This window comes from Pelophylax lessonae, assembly GCF_965119305.1.
Source record: "Pelophylax lessonae genome assembly, chromosome: 2".
Classification (NCBI taxonomy): Eukaryota; Metazoa; Chordata; class Amphibia; order Anura; family Ranidae; genus Pelophylax; species Pelophylax lessonae.
In genome coordinates this window covers 647,629,630-647,647,006 of record NC_138769.1, presented here as the reverse complement: position 1 = coordinate 647,647,006, position 17,377 = coordinate 647,629,630, and the positions used below count along the sequence as shown (strand labels likewise).

The following is a 17,377-nucleotide window of genomic DNA, read 5'->3' as shown; positions in this document are numbered from 1 at the left end:
TAACCAGGTATTGTAGCTGGTTCCTCCGCCTTCTGCAGTCTAGGATGGCCTCCACCTCAAATTCTTCGTCCCCGTTGATGGTGACAGGAGCAGGTGGTTCTGAACTTCTACCAGGAAAGGAGTCAGGTACTGCAGGTTTCAAGAGTGAAACATGGAAGACTGGATGGATCTTGAGGGAATCGGGAAGCGTCAATTCGTAAGATACCTCATTTAATTTTCTCCTCACAGGGAATGGGCCAATAAACTTGGGTGCCAGTTTTTTGGAAGGGCATGCCAATCGGAGATTGGTGGTGGCTAACCATACCAGGTTGCCGGGCTGGAGAACCAACTCACCTCTCCTTCTTTTGTCAAAGAACTCTTTATTGGAGGTCTGAGCCTTGGTCATGGCATCCTGTAAGATTTTGTTGTTCTCCTTAAGGAACTCCAAGATATCCCGGACTGCTGGCACTGTAGATTCAGGAATAAAGCAGGGCAAGAAAGATGGGTGAAACCCGTAGTTGGCATAGAATGGGGACTGACCTGTAGCCGAGTGTTTGGCGTTATTGTATGCGAACTCTGCTGATGGAAGAAGCGAGACCCAGTTATCTTGAACAAAGGTGGTGAAGCATCGGATATATTGCTCGAGGGTCTGGTTGGTCCTCTCAGTCTGCCCGTTAGTCTGGGGATGGTATGCGGAGGACATTGACAGCTTGATTTTCAGTGAATCACATAACGCTCTCCAGAAGCGAGAAGTAAATTGGACACCTCTATCCGACACAATGTTCATTGGGACCCCGTGAAGTCTTACAATTTCTCTGATGAAGACCTGTGCCGTCTCAAGCGCGGAGGGTGTACCTCTTAGTGGTATGAAGTGAGCCATTTTCGACAGACGGTCTACTACCACGAAGATTGCAGAATAACCGTCTGATGGAGGAAGTTCCACAATGAAATCCATGGCAATCATCTTCCATGGTCTGTCAGGGACTGGTAGTGGTCTGAGCAGGCCCCATGCCTTATTTCGGGTTGCCTTGCTTCGTGTGCAAACAGTAGAGGAGGAAACATATTGTTTACAACACTTCTCCAAGTCGGGCCACCAGAACGTGCGCTGCACAAGATCCAGGGTCTTATGGATCCCGAAGTGACCAGCCATCGGGTGGTCATGACACAGTCCTAGGATGGACACACGAGCACTTTCTGGAACGAAAATTTGATCCCCTCTCCATAGCAGTCCATTTCTGGGTACCAGTATAGTTCCAGCAGGATGGGGAGCATTTACTGTGGCTTGTCTCAGAGCGGTAAGAAGGTCAGACTGTAATAGCAGAAAGTTACCTTGGGTTAAGATGGTGTCAGGTACAATGGTTTCTTTAGAACTGTCGTACATTCGAGAGAGAGCATCGGGTTTCGTATTCTTGGAACCCGGTCGGTACGTTATATGGAACGTAAATCTGGAAAAAAAAGTGCCCACCTTGCTTGGCGAGGTCTCAGGCGTTTGGCCGTCCTCAAATACTCCAGGTTCTTATGATCCGTGTAGATGAGTATGGGATGTGCCGCCCCTTCCAATAGATACCTCCACTCCTCCAGGGCGGTCTTGATGGCAAGGAGCTCCCGATCCCCTACATCATAGTTCCTCTCCGCAGGAGAAAGCTTACGGGAGAAGAAAGCTACCGGATGAATCAGGTCCTTGAGACCTTGACGCTGGGAGATGACTGCTCCTACTGCGATTTCCGAGGCGTCAACTTCAAGGATGTAAGGCAGGGTGGGATCCGGGTGGCTGAGGATAGGAGCAGAAGTAAACAGCTCCTTCAGGGCTGTAAATGCGACTTGCGCCTCGGGAGACCAGTGGAAGCGGGTACCTTGTTTGGTGAGCAGGGTAATAGGGGCGATGATGGAAGAGAACCCCTTGATAAATTTCCTGTAGAAATTTGCGAATCCTATGAAACGCTGAATCCCCTTTTTATCCACCGGTGCGGGCCAATCCAGGATGGCGGAGACCTTCTGAGGGTCCATTTTGACCCCTTCAGAGGAGATTATTAACCCGAGGAATTGGATACTCTGCTGTTCAAATTCGCATTTCTCGGGTTTTGCGTAGAGCCTGTGTAGCCGGAGTCGGTGGAGTACCTTTTTAACGTGTTCTCGGTGCTGGGCCAGGGAGGAAGAGAAGACCAAGATATCGTCCAGGTAGACAATAACAAAGATGTCCAGATAGTCTCTGAAGATGTCGTTGACGAAGTGCTGGAAGGTGGCCGGGGCATTGCAGAGCCCGAAAGGCATCACCAAATATTCATAATGCCCGAATCGGGTGCGGAATGCTGTCTTCCATTCATCCCCCTCCCTAATACGGACCAAATTGTAGGCTCCCCGTAGGTCCAGTTTGGTGAATACAGAGGCGGTTCTTAGTCTCTGGAAAAGTTCAGGAATCAAGGGTAGGGGGTACCGGTTTTTGACCGTAATTTTATTTAACTCACGGTAGTCCACACATGGCCGAAGTGAATGGTCTTTTTTCTCCACAAAAAAGATCCCAGCTCCTGCCGGAGAAGTAGAGGGTCGGATGAATCCCTTCTCTAGATTCTCCGTCACATAGTCTTTAAGGGTACCCAATTCTCGTTCCGATAAAGGAAAGATACGTCCGAAAGGGATCTCGGCCCCCGGAAGCAATTCAATTGGACAATCATAGGGGCGGTGGGGGGGTAAGGTCTCAGCCCCCTGTTTACTGAAGACATCCAAGTATTCGTGATAAGATACTGGGACAGAGGAACGTATCTCCTTATCAGCGTCCATACAGAGTAGGGTGCTAGGAGCACTATGGCGTACTGGCAGGCAATGATTCTGGCAGTAAGGGGACTGGAACTTGACGTCTCCAGAAGTCCAATTAATCTGCGGGTTGTGCGCCTGCAACCAGGGTAACCCCACAATAACGGGAAACAAGGGAGAAGAGATGGCATCCAGGCATAACAACTCCTTGTGCCCTTCGAGAGTGGCCACAGGCAATGGAGGGGTTTCTTGGGTAACTGGCCCAGACTTGATGTGGGACCCATCTGCTAGGAAGATGGAGAGTCCCTGCGACTTGGGTCGAAGTGGGATGCGTTGATGGGCAGCAAAGGTAAGATCAATGAAGCAGCTGCATGCCCCGGAATCAATAATAGCGGTGACCGGGATCGGGCCTTCTGGGAGCTGAAATGAGATAGAGAGAGCCAGGTGAGTGGTATTGTTGACAGAGACTGGATAACTTGAGGGGGATATAGAAAGACGCTTATGCATCTTTGCTGGGCATGAGCGTACAAAGTGTCCAGCCTCTCCGCAGTACAGGCACAGGTTGTTCTGACATCGTCGTGAGCGTTCTTCTGTTGATAAGGAAGGACGCATAAGCCCAAGTTGCATCGGCTCCGACGTATCCGATTCAGAAATAAGCGGAGCAGTGTTGCTGGAACGGGCACCAGAGGAGAAGGTGTGGACGGGATTAGGAACCTGTGGCAACATCCAGACTGGGCGGGTCTGCTGCGTGGACCTCTCTGTTCTCCGTTCACGGAGCCGGCGGTCTATCTGTATGGCCAGGGTGATTAATGCCTCCAAGGTCTCGGGTATACCCACTCGGGCCAGTTCATCTTTCAAGTTTTCTGAAAGACCCAGGCGGAACTGATGTCGCAAGGCTGCGTCGTTCCAGTGAGTGTCCGTACTCCAATGCCTGAAGTCAGTGACGTAATCCTCTACGGCTCTACGGCCCTGTTGAAGTGAAGTAAGCGCGGTTTCTGCGGTAGCAGTGCGCTGCGGGTCTTCGTATAACTGCGCCATTGCGTTAAAGAAAGTCGTCATGGAGTCCAGCTGGTCATTGCGCTCTTCAAGCAGGCGGTGAGCCCAGGACTGAGGTTCACCTTGAAGCAGGGATATGATGAACCCCACTTTGGTTGCTTCCAAGGAGAAGGTTCGGGGTTGCAGGGAGAAGTACAGCTCGCAGGCATTGCGGAAGGCTCTAAACTTGCTCCGATCCCCAGAAAACCTTTCCGGCGTAGGGACCCTTGGCTCAGGAGGCAGCATCACCACGGTCGGACGGGAGGGAGCCATGGAAGCAGCAGAAACTGTAGGGTCCGTGGAGGGGGTCAGGGACTGAACACGCCCCTCCAGCTGGGTATAGCCCTCTTGCAGGGACTTAATGGCTTGGGTAAGGGCCGCAAGGTGCTGGCAGATGTCATCCATAGGAGAGGCTCCTCTAGCAGGCTCAGTCTTGGCTGTGTTGTACTGTCACGGGGTAACGTGGCAGAGCCTGACGTAAGAGGAGTGGCTTACCGGGTAACTGGCGTGGCACAGGTTCACCAGAGGCGCGGAGTCTAAGTGTAAGCCGGTCTTCACCAGGGCCCCAGAAGGTGGGGATGGATTTGGCTGCTTAGTAACACCAGGTCGCGGCCCCCCGGATTCCCTGGGAGAGCCAGGAACAGATCCAGGACCAATAGCCGGTAGCAGGTAAACAGATCAGGACGAGACAGAAGGATAGTCAGGACAAGCCAAGATCAGGGCGGGCAGCAGGTAATCAGAATCCAAAGACAAGCCGGGTCAGGTAAACAGGAACAGCAGATATAACAGGCACAGGATACAGGAGAGCTGAAGACAACACAGCAAAGTGCAGTGCTGCTGGGCTGTTTAAATAAGGCAGCCTGTTTGCCAATTACAGCAATTAGTCTGCTCTAGGTTAACCCTTTAGGAGACTCATGACAGCACATCAGTGTGCTCAGGAAGCATTCCTAAAAGCGCCTGCGCAGGGTATTGAGTCTCTGACATTAACTGAACAAGCTGAAATTAGAAGCACATTGGTTACCATGCACAGCTGCACCAGATTCTGAGTGCACCGTTTTTTTTAAATCTCCCTCAATGCCACGACCTTACAAAAATAAGAAGTCATATGCACTAATCATCTTCTATTTCAGTAAATCAATGAAAATTTAAAAGTATCTTAAAATGAAATACTCAAACAACAGCTGTGCACATCTTTTTTTTTTTTTTTTTTTTTTACCATGTGTCTTTAAGAAATGTGCAAAGGAAAGAATGAATATACCATTTAATAATTCAGGATGCAGAAAAGTGAGATAGCAGAAGGCAGCTATTAGGAATAATGATGTGAGACTCACTTTTGTTAGCAGAAAAAAGATACAAAGAGAAAAGAAAAGGAAAATAACATTCATTCTGAAGTGCTGCCCACTTGGAAAGATACATTGGAATATTTAAATGACTTGGTCAATAAAGTCATTCCTATTAGTCATCAGTTCCTGAAACCTTGAGAGTTGTTTAATCCATATAATTGTATGTTCTTGGGTTCTGTAATATTTCAAGTCTGTGACTTGGGTGGCTAAACAGCTCAGTATTTATGACAAATTAACTGCAATAAAAAATAATAATATATTTTTTGCATGAATGCACTGAATTTTAACAAAACTTGGAAACCAATGTAAGCTTAATTTATTAACAATGTTTAAAAGCGACAATATCCTGTAATATGAAGCAACCAGTGAGACTTTAACTTCCAGCAATTTACTGTAGTCAAACTACTGAAAGCTGACTTCCAGTTAGTTAGTATGGGTTGCTGTATATCATTGATTAATGCAACAGGTTATTTACCATTACACAAACTATCATAAACTAATGAGAATAAGCGTTTAGCCACACGTAAAATAAATGTATTTTTTGAAGTGGCTGATTAAAAATGCACTGTAGGTTGAACTCAAGAGCATGATTGCATTCCTAAATTTCAATTGCATGAGTATACATTCAAATAAGCTTGCATGTTTGTACACAGGGAGCATGATAACACCTACAGTACAAGTTTTGGGATAAACAATAAAGATCCTACAGATGACCAGCCAGGGGGTCCAACGCTACTTACCAAAATATTAACCATATGTTTAAGGTTCATGTTAGAAGGGAACTTTGCACATTGAAAGATTCATGCACTATGTTAGATAATAGGAATCATTTATTTTGCCCACCCTTATGAAAGATTATTTATCCATCACTGTGTGTCTCATGTATGAAAAAAAATTAAACCAGTTGGATATATTTAGTGTAAAAATCTGTTTTACCCTCTTGACAGAAGCAGAGATTTAAATGTAACTTTATTAAGTGATATATGAGACATTCACTTTAGTAATCGACATATGATACAGAAGAAGAAATGCATATCAAAGAACTTGGAAGATGTGTTGGTCCTACTAAGGGGTGGAGCTAAATATTAACTGTATTAAAATAACATACATCGCTGGCCTCTTTCATAACATTGGCTGTGCTTAAATGTATCTAACTAAGAACCGTCATGTAAAAATAATTGTGTATGACTCAGAACTCAAGGTGATCTTACGCTGATACTGGAAAATTAAACCACTGAACTCTTGCTTTTGTGTTTTAGGCTAATTTGCACTCATATGGCCTTGCAGCATAAGGTAGAGCTTCACTAATGCTATGCTTTTGCTTTGCCCTAACAACATGCAAGTATGTTCTTGGTAACATTTATTTAAATATTGTTTTATCTGATTCACTTATGACTAGCCAACCTTTTCAAAATTAGAGAAACCAATTAAAAGCAAACTTTTTCAAAGGATAAGTAACTCTAACGTGTGGTCAGGTAGCAGACAGTTGAATTTTGTGTTTACTGGTTGTCAGACCATCCACTGTATACACTGGATCCTCCAGATAGCTTTGTTCATTGGAAAGATGAAAAGGTGTCTGGTGACAGCTGTTGACAGCTGTCACAGTCAGCAAACCCCTCTAAGGACAGACATTTGTTAGGTTTACACATATGTGGCTCTGTGAGCTACATTTTGCACAGTACAGTGGCTCATTTATTTGAATGGGCTGCCATGCCTCTTGAAATGCAGAGGAAAGGTCCCTGTACCATTTTAGAAATCACAGTCCGCATGGGAACCGCAAATGCAGTGCAGTTGCCATTGTGGGTGTGTTTTTCAGTGCATGCAACATGCTATTAGAAATTATTGGCACCCACATGCATCCAGCATGTTTTTCTGTGTGGGTGATTGCAAGGACAGGTGCGGAACCACAGCGGGAACCACCTGCACGGATGTGAACCTAGCCTTAAAGACTGAAGTGAACATGTGGCTAGGTTATGGACATTCAAAAATGTACATATACCTATACAGATGGTCCCTGGGTTACAAACAAGATAGGGACTGTAGGTTTGTTTTTAAGTCAAATCTGTTTGTAAGTCCGAACAGGTACATTTTTTAACTGTAGCCCCAGCCAAACGAACATCTTTTATGTTTTTTGGCTAGCATAGGGAAGGATTAACACCCCTGTACCTTTTGTTTTGCTGTCTGTACCCCTGTTCAGAAGATATTACCCTACTTTCTGTCCCAATGACAACTAGATATTGAAAATTTTGGGTTGTTGGGGAAAAAAGGATTGGTGATAAAGCTCCAGTGGAGACACCTTTTTCCCAAGAGAACTCTTACAGGAGTAAATTTCACTTCCTAGGGCTAAATTTCTCCTCACTTCCGTTTGTAAGTAGGAGTCGTTTGTAAGTCAGAGGTTTTTAACCCGGGGACCGCCTGTACTTCATTGCAGTTAACGAACTTTAAATTAGGTCCTTACTGATCTCTGTACCTGCACACATTGTGGATAAATGAATTCTTAAAGTTCATAACAGAGACAATAAAACCTCAACTCACCTTCCTTTGGTTCCTCTGGCAGCAGGGGACAGGGTGTCTGCCAACCTTCCAATGCAAATAAATAGCAGGTTCTGGAAGCTGCTCAGAAATCAGGTGCAACTGTTGTGATTTTGAGGTCTCTGTTATGGTTTTTGAGGATTAATTATAAGCTATAGAGGTCAGTGGGTTTAAAAGATTATTAACTGCTTGGTAAGTATGTGAAAATAGCCTGGCCACATGTTTATGTTAAAGCAAATGCCAAATAAAGTGCAGTCACAACTCAGAGGTCAGGAAGTGTGAACTGATTGTGTGAATTATAGTATGTTTCTCTATCTGCCAAACTTATATTGCTTACAAAATTTTAACTGAGCTTCCAAAAAGTACTATTTCAATGGTAAATAACTGATAAAGAACAAAAAACAGACAGAAAATGTTGCCTATGACAACAAAATAAATAATACCTCTAATATACTTAAAAAGGTTATATCATGAAAGCAGCAAATTGAATGGTTGATACAAATCCTTCAAAAGTCTTCATAAATTCTTAGAAACGGTGGTCTGATTTGCAAACGTGAAGTGAATATCAATGAAATGTTGTGATCACAAGTGGTCTATCATTACCAATTTGAGCTTCTCTTCCAAATGCCTGTCTGTAATGGAAACAGGCCCACTATACTGCATTTCAATTTACTTCACACTTTTGTAAATGAGATCCAATTCTTGTGTACTAACACCTATTTCAATAGGTTATAACACTGGTGATGGGTTCCTGTGTATGACTGAGAGTTCAGATTTTACTGCGATATTATCTTATTTATCAATCTTTAACAGGTCCAGTAGTGAGAAGAAAGCAGAGAAGAAGTCACAAGTCATAAATTCATGAGAACCGATTGCTGTTATCAGAATAATAGAAGATGAGCGTGTGAACAAGTCAAGGAGTATACTACATTGGAATAAGGATCATTTGGATTGTCTGTCATCTTGCACAAATATATTTGTATAACAATCTTTTTCAAGGGTGGAGTATTTTTTGAGCATGAACCAAAAAACAAAACAACTGAATGTATAAAGATAATGAATAGTTCCTAATATACCGCCCTCTACAAATACCTACAATAGGTTGTGATCCTGTGCTATATACAAATATTTGGAAATAAAATCTAGACAAAGCTATACCACTTCATGAACAGCCACCATTTCTTACACAAATCTTGAATCTCTGTTTTCTTAGAGTTCAAACAAATCATTTTCTTCAGGGATTCTGTGTTTAAAACACTTTACATCATGTGGTGCTTTCATAAATATATATTTTTTTTTACCAAGACCTTTAGTGCTTATTTCCGGTACTAACTCAAATGGGTTTATTTGTAAATTATGCCAATTTTTGTAACTCATAAAATGATAGAATCATTTGCTTATTTTTATTTTTGGTTTTTAAATTTTATCTCAGTTGTTGCAATGCAACTAAGGATGCTAGGGAAGAAGTGATTACTTTACGTTCCTGTGTCTTTTTTCTTTAAACTGAAACTAATTTAAATTAAATTTGGGTTTAGAGTGTGAAAGACAAAGCATATGCCTTTTGGCAGAATTTTCAAAAGTAATATCTGCTGCCTTTCTGAATATCTGAATACGTTTGGTAGGACTTGTAATCTAAGCACCACTATTTAGTTTTTTTTGCTTTTTTTTTTTCATTAAATGTTGGTGAACACCAGAGTTTGTGGTTGTTAACTTTTTTCCTACAACATTCCTTTTAAGAAAAGTTTACAGAAAATGTTTTTTTTTTCACATTTCTAAAGTTTTGTTTTAGAATATTAGTTTCTATTTAAAGACACTTTAAAAAGCTATTGGGTGTGCCTGTATACCTCTGTTTCTTAAACAAATACTCAATAAAATGTGGTTGAATTACACCAAATTGTGAGTGTTTTTTCTTTTTTTCTTTTAATAAAAGTTTAGATTTTTAATATGTTGTACAAGTCTGAAAAAATAACGATTTACTCCATAATAAAAAGTTTAGAGGCAATGCATATCAAGGTCTTTTTTGTCATTTGGCAAGCACTGCTTTCTTCCTACTTGCAGTCTAACTCTATCCTCGTCTGGGTATGTCCAATTACTTTCTGTGCTTGCCCAGCTCCTTTTGTCTAAAACCCTTGCATAACTTTTTTATGTAGCAGCCAGCGGAGAAGCAAAAGAAAATACTATAGATTGTCACTCCAATCAACGCTCAGTCTTCTGGACATCAAAACCAAAATGTTGGTGTCCAGCAGCAGTCTCAGAACTTTTGGATGTCCACACAAAGTGTTCCACCTACATCGTTCTCACAAATTTAGTGTTGAGGTTTAATCCTTCGACCTGAGATAAATGATTTCCAGCACTTTGGACACTCAACTGTCTGTCTCTGTGTAAGAATTGATCTCAAAGCAAGTGTAAAAGAGAACCTAATTGATGGAGTGTGTGAGTGTGTATGAGGCTGAAGCATTATGGGTGGAACTACATATAGATGTGCATACCACAAAGTTAATCATTGAAGTTTGTTATAGGCCACCCAGTGTTAATGAAGAGGTGGAGCTCCTTGCACAGATAGAACAGGCTGCAAGGGCTGGCCAAATGATGATAATAAGAGATTTTAACTACCCAGAAATTGACTGGAGTAATAGCACTGCCGGAACAGTTTAAGGACAAAAATGTATTAACCTATTACAAGAAAATTGTATGGTACGGTTCATAGACACCCCATCAGAAATGATGCTCTGTTGGACCTGGTAATCTCTAACCATGCAGAGCTTAATACTAATATTTATATAAAAGAACATCTGGGTAGCAGTGACCATACCAGGATTTCATTTCATTTCAGCTGTAAACAACAAGCACATACTGGAACCAAAGAAAACATTTAACTTTAAGAGAGAACATTTACTAAGGCTGGGGGCTGCTCTCCAAGATTTAGACTGTGAGGGAATATTGGCATCGATGAACACAGAACAGAAAATGGGACTTCTTCAAAATGACTGTATGTGAACACACTGCAAAATATATTCCCATGGGCAATACGTTTAAAAAGCTACAAATAAAACCTCTGTGGCTTAGAGCCAAAGTTCAAAAATATATAAAAAATAAGAAAAGATATTTTAAAAAATATAAGGAACACTAGCATCATTTAAATGTTCCAAGGAAAAAAAAAATATGTAAAAGGAAATCAAGGCTGCAAAAATTCAAAACAAAAGACAAATTTCAAAAGAGAGTAGAAAAAGCCCTAAAAAAAATGTCAGGTCTGAGCACGTAAGCCCTTTAAAAAAAAGATCTGGAGTGGGTGACTGAAGATAAAGGGAAGGCAAATGTATTAAATACTTTCTTTAGCTCTGTGTATATAAAGGAACATGCGGAAGCTCATGTCCATAATGGTGATGATATTGACATTAAATGATCCACTTTGGTCCAAAATGTATGTGGTCTAGAAATATTTAGAAAGAATAAAGGCGAATAAGGCACCTGGAATGGATGGCATACACCCATGTGTCTTAAAAGAATTGAGCTCTGCCATTTTAAAGCCATTGTTTCTAATTTTTTAGAAACCCCTAATGACTCGCATAGTACCACAGGATTGGCGGGAGGCCAATGTGGTGTCCATATTTAAAAAAGGGGTCAAAGGCTTTACTAAGTAACTATAGACCTGTTAGTTTAACCACTTCCCGCCCACCCTATAGGCAATTGATGGCGGAAAAGTGGTTGCATTATCCTGACCGGACGTCATATGACGGCAGATGCGGCAGAGCCGCGATCTGTGATGCGGCGTGTCACTCTGACACACCGCATCTCCGATCTCGGTAAAGAGCCTACTGACGTAGGCTCTTTACCATGTGACCAGCTGTGACCAATCACAGCTGGTCACATAGTACACAGGAAGAGCTGTTGATCGGCTTACCTTAGTTCGTGCCTGACAGGCACAAGTAAAGGAGAGCCGATCTGCGGCCCTCCTGACAGGGGGGGTCTGCACTGGTAATCAGATCATTGATTACCAGTGCAGACCCTTGGGGGGGTGCCACTAGAACCACCAGGGATGCCCACCCATGACCCCAGGGATGCCCACCCATGACCTCAGGGATGCCCACCATGGCCAACAAGGATGGCAATCAGGGCTCAGGGAGCCCGCCAGAGCCCTCCCCAATAGTGCTGCCCACCATTGCCCTCCCCATCAGTGCTGCCCACCAGTGTCCATCATTGCCATCTATCAGTGCCACCCACCAGTGCCCATTATTGCCCACCAGTGCCACCTATCAGTGCCCATCAGTACCCATCAGTACCCATCAGTGCCGCCCATCAGTGCCGATCAGTGACGCCTATCAGTGCCCATCAGTGCCACATATCAGTGCCCATCAGTGCCCATCAGTGCCACCTATCAGTGCCCAGCAGTGCCGCCTATCAGTGCCCAGCAGTGCTGCCTATCAGTGCCCACCAATGCTGCATATCAGTGCTACCTATCAGTGTCGCATATCAGTGCCACCCTATCAGTGCCACCCCATCAGTGCCTCCTCATCAGTGCCTGTCAGTGCAGCCTCATCAGTGCAGGAAAAAACCTAACTATTTACCAAATTGTATAACAAACCAAAAAAACTTTTTTTTTTTTCAAACTTTTCTGTATTTTTTTTATTTGTTTAGCAAAAAAGAAAAAAACTTGCGGTGATCAAATACCACCAAAAGAAAGCTCTATTTGTGGGGAAAAAAATGACATAAAGTTGGTTTAGATACAGTGTTGCATGACCGCGCAATTGTCATTCAAAAAGGAACAGCGCTAAAAGCTGAAAATTGGCCTGCGCAGGAAGGGGGTGAAAGTGCCCTGTATTGAAGTGGTTAATTATCTAGTTGGGAAAATACTGGTGAGCTTAATAAAATACCATATAGATGAGTATTTGCAAGAAAAAAATATTTTAAGCAATAGCCAGCATGGATTCATAAAAGACAGAAGTTGTCAAATAAATTTTGATTTCTTTTTATGAGGAGGCAAGCAAAACCGTTAATGTTTTAAAAAAAAGTATGGACTGCAGAGAGAGAGACATAATTTTGCCCATGCACAAATCGTTAGTAACACCTCAACTGGAATATGCAATTTACTTCACAAAAATAATATTTTTCCAAACTGATAAGAGGCATAGAGGAGCTCAGCTATGTGTAAAGATTAGAGGAACCAAGTGTATTCTCTCTTGAGAAGAGGAGATTGAGGGGGGGGGGGTATGATCAACATGTAAAAACACATAAGTGGTTCATATCAATTTTGGCTCGATAGAAATAGTTTTTTTTGTCGCATTCATGTAAAAATCCTAATTTTTGGCAATAAAATTACATAAACCCACAGGACATTATATATTTTTTGAAAGCAGAAGCACTTTCAAATAAAAAGGTTATAGTTACAATTTTTTGTTTCACGTGATATTTGCCCAACGTTATTTATTAAACGCAATTTTCCGAAAAAAAAAATATAATAAAATTAAATTTAGTGCAAAATCACACCATATAATACCCACTTTTGGTTAAAATATAAAAGATGAGGCTGCATCGAGTAAATGGATACCAAACATTCCATGTCTTAAAATTGTGTGCGCCCACGATATTGCCAAAAACGATAGAGCCTAAAAATCACATAGGTGGTGCTTTAAAGGCTATTACAGCTCATCAATTTAGAGTTACCTAAGAGCTCTTGAGCTAGAATTATTGTTCTCATGCTTAAGTTCACGGCGATATGTCACATATGTGGTCTGGCCATGGTTTACATACACGTACGCACCATGTGCCTGCTTTTGTGTTTGCGCAGGTGTGCGGGGCAACAGGGGTTATGGCCTTTTTTTTACATTTTAATATATTTTATTTATTTTTTTATTTTATTTTACTTTTTCTCTTTTATTTGTTTCTTTTTTAACGTGATTTCTATCACAGGGGGTTAATAAACCCCTATGTGATAGCATTGGCAAGTGACAGGTACTCTTTGTGGAGACATTAGAGGTCTAATAGACCCCAATGTCACCCCTGCCCTTCACTCCATCCAACCAAGCACAGATAGGCTTGGTTAGAGATGTCTCCTGACTAGGGTTGAGCGAACCCAGACTGTATTGTTTGGGATCGTACCGGACTTTTGGGTGTTCGGTACCCGGACCCGAACATTTCACTGTATGTTCGGTATACAGTCCGTTGTTCGGTAATTTTTTTCATGTTTTGGCATGGTTTTAATGGCGCGGTTTCAACAGCTGCAAGGCAGCCAATCAGCAAGCGTTTAACTAGTGTGCCCTTAGAAGCCATCACAGCCATGCCTACTAATGGCATGGCTGTGATTGGCCAGTGCAGCATGTGACCCAGCCTCTATATAAGCTGGGGTCACGTATTGCCGCACATCACTCTGCTCTAACTACTGTAGGGAGAGGTTCCTACTGCTGCTGAGGGAGAGATAGGAGATTATTGTAGGGGCAGGCTGGAGATTGCTTTCAGGGAAAGAATAGGAAGAATCTTCTTTAATCAGACAGCGATCTACATTGATTTTATTGTGTGGGGATGCAGTGCACAATGTTTTTGCCCTGACCTGAGCCCAGTGAGGAGGAGGGAGAAAAAAAAACAACTTTTATCAGTCTGTTAGGTGGGTGGCGTGTAGCGGCCATGTAATGCAAGCTCAGTGCATATGTGTCTGCTTAATCTGGATTTAAAAAAAAAAAACATTTTTTCCTTCATATTTTACTGTGACTTACAGCGTTTAGACACTGCAGTACTAATCTGCTATTCAAAAAGCACCGATTTAAGGGGACAATTATTTTTCAGTTTTTCATTCATACTTTACTGTGACACTGTCATACAGCGTTTAGACACTGCAGTTCTAATCTGCTATTCAAAAAGCACCAATTAAAGGGAAAAATAAAAATGTTTCATTCATAGGTTACTGTGAGATACACCCGTTGGATACTGTTGTTCTATTCCGCTTTTCAATAAAAACCCATTTAGGGGAAAAAAATTAAATTGCGGCCTAGTCTGCATATGTTACTGTGAGATACACCCGTTGGATACTGTTGTTCTATTCCACTTTTCAATAAAAACCCATTTAGGGAAAAAAAATTAAATTGCGGCCTAGTCTGCATATGTTACTGTGAGATACACCCGTTGGATACTGTTGTTCTATTCCGCTATTCAATAAACATCCATTTAGGGGAAGATCCTCAAATTAGAGCAATATGAGGAGAAGGTCAAATAAGGGATGTGGTCTGGGTTGTGGTGCTGCTGGTGGAGCTCCTGTTGCAAGGAGAGGATGTGGTCGATCTGTGCCAGCTACACACACACAAGTGAAACACCTTCCTCAGGTGTGAGTAGGCGAAAGAACCTGCAGCAGTATTTGGCAGGGCCTAATGCGCCTCTACAAATGTTGAGGCCAGAACAAGTACAGGCGAGACGATAGTAGATTGGGTTGCTGACAGTGCCTCCAGTTCCTTCACATTGTCTCCCACCCAGTCTCCTGCTGAAAGGTCAGAGTTGGCACCTGCAGACGATGTCCATCAATATTTCACCTCAGCCCCTTGCAAATCAGCCAAGCAGTCTGAGCCCCAAGTCATGCAGCAGTTTCTTCTTCTTTTTGATGACTCTGTTAGCATGGTTTCCCAGGGCCATCCACCTAGCCCTGCCCCAGAAGTGGAAGAGATTGAGTGCACCGATGCCCAACCACTTATGTCTCAAGATGAGTACATGGGAGGACCATCACAGCACGTCTCGGATGATGACAAAACACAGGTGCCAACTGCTGCGGAATTACGAATTGTGAAGACCCACAAGGAGGGCAGGGGTGAAGACTGGGTGGAAGATGATGTGAAGGACGATGAGGTCCTCGACTCCACTTGGAATGAACGTCATGCAGGTGACCTGAGTAGTTTGGAGGAAGAGTCGGTGGTCGCACAGAGCCACCAGCACAGCAGAAGAGGGAGCAGGGTGCAAAAGTGGAGCGGTCGTGCCCTAGACACTACGCCTGCTACTGCCCAAGGCAGCAAGGGACCGAGCACACCAAAGCCAGCTCAAAGGAGTTCCCTAGTGTGCCAGTTCTTCAGACAATGTGATGATGACAGGACACAAGTGGTTTGCACGCTGGGCAATCAGAGCCTGAAGCGAGGCATAAACCTTCTCAACCTGAGCACAACCTGCATGACCAGGCATCTAAGTGAAAAGCAGGAGCTGCAGTGGAGTAGACACCTCAAAAACCAAGAAAGGTCTCTGGCTCCTCCTGCTTCCTCTTCTGCTGCAGTCTCAGCCTCTTCATCCACCTCTGTAGTCACAGTGGCACCTGCCACCCCGCAAACAGAGGATCTGCCAACAACACCACCACCTGGGTCACCAACAACCATCTCCACAACGCCAGGTACACAATTGTCCAGCAGGGGCACAGTTCTGGAGGATGACGAGGATGAGATGGAGGAGAAGATGAAACCATGTTCACAGCAGGGTGGCACCCAGGCCAGCTCATGGCCATCACTGGTGTGTGGCTGGGGGGATACAGAGGACACAGAGGATACACCTCCCACAGAGGACAGCTTTTCGTTGCCTCTGGGCAACCTGGCACACATGAGCGATTACATGCTGCAGTGTCTCAACCGCCAAGTTTCCCAAATTGCAACTTGTGCTGATTACTGGGTGGCCACGCTGCTGGATCCCTGTTACAAGGACAACGTACCGTCCTTAATTCCCTCACTGGAGCGTGATTGGAAGATGCGCGAGTACAAGCGCACGCTGGTAGACACGCTGCTGGTGACATTCCCACCTGACAGCGTGGGTACAGTGGTATCACAAGGCCAAGAGAGAGGAGGAGGAAGAGGTCGCCACGCAGCCAGGGCACCGCCAGCATCTCAGAAGGCAGGGTTAGCATGCCCGAAATGTGGAAAAGCTTTGTCAGCACTCCACAACAAGCAGCAGCACCACCAGCTGATATGGAACGTCTTTGTAGGAGGCAGCATTTCACTAACATGGTGGAGCAGTATGTGTGCACACGCCTAGACGTACTGAATGACGGGTCTGCCCCCTTCAACTTCTGGGTCTCCAAGTTGGGCACATGGCCTGAGCTTTCCCTTTACGCCTTGGAGGTGCTGGCCTGCCCTGCAGCCAGTGTATTATCTGAACGGGTATTTAGCACGGCTGGGGGCGTTATCACAGACAAGCGCAGCCGTCTGTCCAGAGCCAATGTGGATAAGCTCACGTTCATTAAAATGAACCAGGCATGCATCCCACAGGACTTGTCCGTACCTTGTGCAGAATAGACATGTATACCAGCCTTACCCAGCCATTGTTGTATTTGATCTTTCTTACTCTTTTGGGGTGTACCCTAATTTAAAAAAAAATTAAATTAAAAACCAAAACCAGTGTTGGCTACCTTGTCCTCCTCCTCCACCGCCGCCGCTTCCACCTACACCGCCACATCCACCGCCACCTCAACCTCCTACTCCATATGGGCCTCATCCTCCTAGATCAAGATGAATATTTTTTATTTTTTTGTTTTTTATGTTATTTTAACTTATTCCCTATCCACATTTGTTTGCAGAGCACTTGCCATGCTCTTAAGAAGAATTTGCTGCCATTTGCAGCCCTCTAGCCCTTTCCATGTTTTTTTCTTTTAGAGCCATTTTAGTGCTCAAAAGTTCGGGTCACCATTGACTTTAATGGGGTTTGGGATCGGGGTTTTTTCAAGTTCGGCCGAACCCGCCGAACCCGGACATCCAGGTGTTCACTCAACTCTACTCCTGACTGTACTG

The 17,377-nt window shown here is 43.6% G+C and overlaps 1 protein-coding gene across 6 annotated transcripts in view; it reads left to right on the top strand.

Annotated features, from left to right (window-relative positions):
- The window catches only part of POSTN (periostin), an 89,887-nt gene extending 81,131 nt beyond the window's left edge, over nt 1-8,756 (top strand). For all 6 annotated transcript variants that reach the window (XM_082245385.1, XM_082245384.1, XM_082245382.1 and 3 more), the window contains one exon: nt 8,454-8,756. In XM_082245385.1, the coding sequence (XP_082101511.1) occupies nt 8,454-8,497 (44 nt within the window). In that variant the 3' untranslated portion in view covers nt 8,498-8,756. The remainder of the gene's footprint in view (nt 1-8,453) is intronic.
- Nucleotides 8,757-17,377: the final 8,621 nt, after the last annotated feature.